We start from the raw sequence: 5680 nt of genomic DNA on the forward strand, positions 1-5680 counted from the left end.
CAGGCGGGCGGCGCCCACCACCTGCTCCTGCACCGCCTGCTTCTGGGTGTGCGGCACCTGCTCAGACACGGAGTCAGCACCATCACCCTCGGCTCCCTCACCCGGCACCCCCTCAGCAAACACGCGCGCGGTGGGGAGGCTGGGGCGGAGGCAGCCTCCGTTCACCGCCCTGGGGAGGACCCTCCACAGCTGGTGTGGAAAAAGGAGGCGGGCTTTCCTCCTCTTTAGCATCGGACGCACCGATGGCCGGCTGCCTCTGGGAAGGCCGAGGGCCCTGCAGTGTCCGTGGGCTCCTGGCTGCGCGCTGGCCAAGCGTGCCTCGCGGTCGGACCTGGCTCTGGGCAGGGCCTGTCTTGGAGTCCCCCTGTCCTCGGTGCCTGTCTTTCTCCTTCCGCATGTTTGGGGGGCACCTTCAGGGGCCTCCCCCTCAGCCCCTCCCCCTCTCTCCTGCTGTCCCCCACCCTCCCCTTTCCTCCGTCTCCACTGCTCTGTGTGCGCACTGAGCACTCTCTTTACTGTTTGTTGAATAAAATATTTCCCTTGTTCCTGCTTTAAAAAGTGGTCACACACGTTGGGACCATGAGGGGCGCCCACGCCGGAGGGCCTGGCCGCGGCCACACGCGCAGAGCGACGCTCGCGGCCCCTCTTCCGGGATTTAACCTGATGAGTAAACCGAGTGAGTGGAGGTTGTATCTGCAAAGTGGTTCCCTCGTGTTTAACAGTGAAAAATGGGAAATGACCTTAACACTCACCAACAGGCATCAGAAAAGTGAGTTATAAGGCATTAGTGCACACCATGCGGCCACTGAAATGAACCTAAAGTCCCGGGACAGGCTGCGCGGCCAGGCGAGGAGGCAGGTGGAGATGTCATAGAATATGAGCTTTCTACTTTAAAAGGCGTATTTCTTGCTCATCATATTCACATCTCAGTTGTGCACGTCGATAAAGGAGTCTGGGAGGATGGGATGTGTATCACAGTGTTAAGCATGATCACCTCATGATGGTTTTGCTTTTCTCTCCTACTTGTCTGTATTTTCTGATTTATTGGGTAATGTACTCTTTAAGCGTTTAATGAAAAAAAATCAGTGAAACTACATTCACTTTGGAAAAAAAGGGGTGAGGGGAAATTTCCCAATTCTGTACCCTCCCCCTAACTTCCCTTCCTAAGTTACGAAGCCACGACTTACTCATGGTCCCTGAGGTTCCGTGGCCTTTGGCCCCGCCCTCTCCCCTGAGCCCTGAAGAGCCCACGCCTCTCGCAGACGCAGACGCATCCACTCAGGCCGAGGAGCAGCATCCACACCCAGGAGGGCCCTGCCCCCATCCTGTCCGAGGAATGCGCGTGCCTGGCACAGCCCACAGCCAGGCCTCCTGCTGCAGGACTCGCCAGCGCCTTCCACTGCCCGCCATGGGCAGGACAGAGCAATAGCATTTCCCAAACCAGAGGCACCCAGGGCCCTGCCACCACCCACCTCAGGCCGCCTTCGAGGGCAGCACCAGACGGCGTCATCTGCAATGCCCTTCTCTGAACTTGGGTGGCTCCTGCCATGGGAGCCCCTGGGTGGGGCGGGCCTCCCTCCCTGTGTCAGGCTGTCGGCCCATGTGCCAGGGAGGGCGGGGGTGGGAGGATTAATGCAGGCCCCAAGCACCCAGGGCTCAGGGAGCCAGAAAGACTGGGCCAGGGCAGAGCCGGGCGGGGCCCTTCTGTGCCCGAAGGCCGGGCCCTGACAGACGCTGTGGTCGAGACCAGTGGGATGAGCCATCCAGACCCACGCTGCCAACTCAAAAGGAGGCAGCGCGTGGGCCGGGCCTGTGACCAGCGCTGACGGAAAGGGCCTGGGTAGACCTGAGGCCCCAGAGCTGTGCTCACTGGCAAGTCAAGTTCCTGTGCCCAGAGGGTGGGCCTCCCCCAGCCCCACCCCCAAGGGAGAGCCAGGCCCGCAGGCTGACCTGGGCAAGGGCGGCGGTGACGAGGCCAGCCCACTGCTCCGGCGGCTTGGTCCGGTACAGCTTGGGGGGCACGCAACTGGGCAGCAGTCCCTGCACGGCCTCCCTCCCCACGGAGGCGCCGAGCTGCACGTAGCAGTGCCGGGCCAGCAGCTCCACCAGCTCTTCCTCCTGCAGCCGGACAGACGTGCCGGTGAGCCAGACAGACGTGCCGGTGAGGGGCAAGCTGTAACCCCAACCCCCAGCAGCGATGGCCAGCACTCAGGCCGACCTGGAGCAGGAGCAGCTGCCAGGCCTGACCCTCCTCTGGACAGAACTTGCCCTTCCCCACCCAGCGGTGCACCCACCCTGTGCCCTCGGGGCCAGGGGGCTCCTCTCCAGCCCTCAGGGAGCCCCGAGGGTGGAGGCCTGGGCAGAACCCTGACATCACTGCGGGGGTGCATGCGGGCCAGGCCTGTACCCTGTCTCACCCAGGCCTCCCGGGTCACAGGGGGCCAGGGCCACCCTGAGGGGCTACTGCAAGCACTCAGGGGTGGGTCTGCGAGACCCAGACTCAGTCCTGTCTCCAGTGCCCGTGGGGGCCAGTCACCCTGCTCTCCTGCAGCTGCTGCCCTCAGGGCCCGGCCAGCCCTGGCTCCCTGCCCACTGCGCCATCCTCCCTGACAGCTGGAGGGGTGACCGCACAGGGGCTCCGTCCCTCCGCCCTCCAGCGCACCCTCCTTCCCTCGATGCTCCGGGCCTACGAAGCTCGGGCCACCTCTGCTCTCCTCGACGAGGGCCTGAGAGCCCAGGCCACGCTGCTCGAGGAGGCACGGGGCGCTCAACCAGGGCCGAGACCAAGCCATGACCTCGAAGCCGGCCCTGCCACCCCACCAACAGCTGCCCTGAGCGAGGCCTGGGCTGATGGGGGCTTCCCTGCCAGCTGCTGGGAAGAGGCACCAGCACACCCTGGTGCGAGGAAAGAGGACATGGAGGCTGGCGGGAGCGCCCTGAAGCCAGGCCGCCAGCAGCCCCGGGGACTGCCAGCCCCAGCCCTGGGGGAGCCCCTCACCCTCTCAAAGCTGTACTCGCCGGACCAGACCCCGTGGAGGACTTGGCGGTAGATGAGCTCGGTGCTGACAGCATCCTCCTGGGGGTCGTGCCAGGGGCTGAAGAACTCCTTCCGGAAGTAGAGGCGCCAGGGCGACTGGCGCTCGCTCTCGCCCCTCTCCCGCGCCAGCTGCTCGCACTGGCCAATGGCATCCATCACATGGTCGCGCCCACTGCCCAGGGACCAGAACTGAGGCCAGACGGGCATGGGGTCAGGGCGCTGTGCACAGGCACCAGGGGATGCCTGCTCTCAGCCACCCACTGTGGGCTCCAGGGGACCCTGGGGACCCTCCACACCGGGATCTGGCTCACCTGTCACTCCCTTACTCCCCCACTGGCCCCCTGGGGAGGCAGGGCTGGTGCCGCCGCTGCCACGACAAGGGTGGTGCCCTGAACTCGCTGGTTGGCATGAGGGAGGCCAAGACTGGGCATTTGGGTGGTTTAGGATGTGGGTCCGGTGGGGCTGGCCGTGGGGCCCTCGCATCTGCTGCATGGGCATTGTCCCCACAGTGAGGGCGGGTGGGACGTGTGGGTGCCTGGGGTTGGCTATGTGGGGCCGCTCAGGTGAGGGCTGGCAAGACGTGCGGGGGGCACTGGGCCGAGGGCTGCCATGGGCCTCCCCGGGTGGAGCAGGGGAGTATGGGGCAGGAGGATGGGTGCCTGGTGATGAAGCATTTTTGTGAGTGAGTGTGTATGTGTAGGCATGTGTGCATGAGAGAATGTGTGCATGCATGTATGTGTGTGAGTGTGCATTGTGCATGTGTGAGAGTGTATGCGTGTGTGAGAGAGTATATACGTGTGTGTGCATGCATGTGTGTGAGTGAGAGTGTGCATGCATGTGTGTCTGAGAGTGTGCATGTGTGTGAGAGTGTGCATGTGTGCGCGAGAGTGTGTATGTGTGTGAGAGAGTGTATATGTGTGTGAGAGTGTGCATGCATGTGTGTGAGAGTATATGTGAGTGAGTGTGTGTATGCATGTGTGTGTGAGAGTGTGCATGTGTGTGACAGAGTGTGTGCATGCATGTGTGTGTGAGTGTGCATGGTGCATGTGTGTGAGAGAGTGTGCATGCATGTGTGTGAGAGTGTATATATGTGTGTGTGAGTGTACATGTTTGTGAGAGTGCATGCATATGTATGTGAGAGAGTGTGCATGGTGCATGTGTGTGAGAAAGTGTGCATGCACGTGTGTGAGAAAGTGTATGTGTATGTGAGTGTGCATGTGTGTGAGTGTGTGGATGTGTGTGAGAGTGTGTGTGAGTGCATCTGTGTGTGCATGCATGTGTGTGCATGCATGTGTGTGAGTGTACGTGTGTGTGTGAGAGTGTATGCATGTGTGTGTGAGTGACATGGTGCATGTGTGTGAGAGTGTATATGTGTGTGTAAGAGAGTGTGTGCATGCCTGTGTGTGTGAGAGTGTATATGTGAGTGAGAGTGTGCATGCATGTGTGTGAGTGAGTGTGCATGCATGTGTGTGTGAGAGAGTGTGCATGGTGCATATGAGAGAATGTGTATGCCTGTGTGAGAGATAGTGTATATATGTGTGTGTGAGAGAGAGTCTGCATGTGTGTGTGAGAGAGAGTTTGTGTGTGTGTATGTGTATGTGTGAGAGTTTGTGCATGCATGTGTGTGAGTGTATATGTGTGTGAGTGTGCATGCATGTATATGTGTGAGAGAGTATGTATGTGTGTATGTGAGAGAGTGTTTATGTGTATATAGTATTTGTATAAGAATGTGTGTTAGAGTGTGTGTGAGAAAGTGTGTATGTGTGTGTGAGAGAGTATGTATGTGTGTGTGAGTCTGTGCATGCATGTGTGTGCAAGTGAGTGTGCATGTGGGTGAGACTGTGCATGCATGTGTGTGAGCGAGTATGCTTGTATGTGTGCGTGAGGGAGTGTGTGCATGCATGTGTGTGAGTGTGCATTCATGTGTGTTAGTGTGTGTGCATGCATGTGTGCGAGAGAGTGTGCATGTGTGTGTAAGAGTGAGTGTGCATGACAGAGTGGGTGTATGTGTATATCTGTGAGTGGATATGTGTAAGTGTATGAAAGAATGTGTGCATGTGAGTGTTTCTCTCTGTGTGTGTATGTGTGTATAAGTGTGTATGTGTGAGTATATAAGTGTATGTGTGTGAGTGTGTGCATATAAGAGTGTATGTGCATTTGGGTGTGAGTATGTGTATAAGAATGTGTGTGTGCGCGTGTATGTGTGTGTGTGCATGTGTGACTGACTGCATATCTGTGAATGTGTGAGTGTGTAAGTGTGTGTACCTCTGTCTTGGCCACTGGGAGGAAGAGCAGTGGCCGGGCTGTGTGGCTCATGGGCTGAGCTGGCCTGGGAGCCGGGTGGAGGATGGAGGGGCTGCCCAGTACCTTGTCGTACACGGCGACCTGGAGGGAAAAGCCCAGGTGGTCGCGGAGGCCCTGCTGGAGGGCGATGTGCAGGCAGACTTCCTGCGAGGTCGAGGCCGAGTCCACTGTGACGGTCAGGCTCTGCCCCGTCGCCAGGATGACGTGCACCGGGATGTGCTTCCTGGACTTGACAGCCTGGGGGAAGGCCAGGCAGTCCCTCGGCTCCAGGGCCGCGCTGCTGCCTGCGGAGCTCCGGCGCCCTGGCCCGCTCCCTTCTCGCCCCAGAGCTCTGGCCAG

At 59.6% G+C, this 5680-nt stretch overlaps 1 protein-coding gene across 1 annotated transcript in view; it reads right to left on the bottom strand.

Annotated features, from left to right (window-relative positions):
- The window catches only part of MYO7B (myosin VIIB), a 107070-nt gene that overhangs the window by 9499 nt on the left and 91891 nt on the right, over positions 1–5680 (bottom strand). The window contains exons 29-32 of the mRNA XM_014550391.1: positions 5405–5578; positions 2999–3226; positions 1951–2118; positions 1–57 (exon numbers count right to left, since the gene is read on the bottom strand). The exon at positions 1–57 is cut by the window's left edge and continues 16 nt beyond it. Of these exons, the coding sequence (XP_014405877.1) occupies positions 1–57; positions 1951–2118; positions 2999–3226; positions 5405–5578 (627 nt within the window). The remainder of the gene's footprint in view (positions 58–1950; positions 2119–2998; positions 3227–5404; positions 5579–5680) is intronic.

Source organism: Myotis brandtii, unplaced genomic scaffold (assembly GCF_000412655.1).
Source record: "Myotis brandtii unplaced genomic scaffold, ASM41265v1 scaffold600, whole genome shotgun sequence".
Taxonomy (NCBI): Eukaryota; Metazoa; Chordata; class Mammalia; order Chiroptera; family Vespertilionidae; genus Myotis; species Myotis brandtii.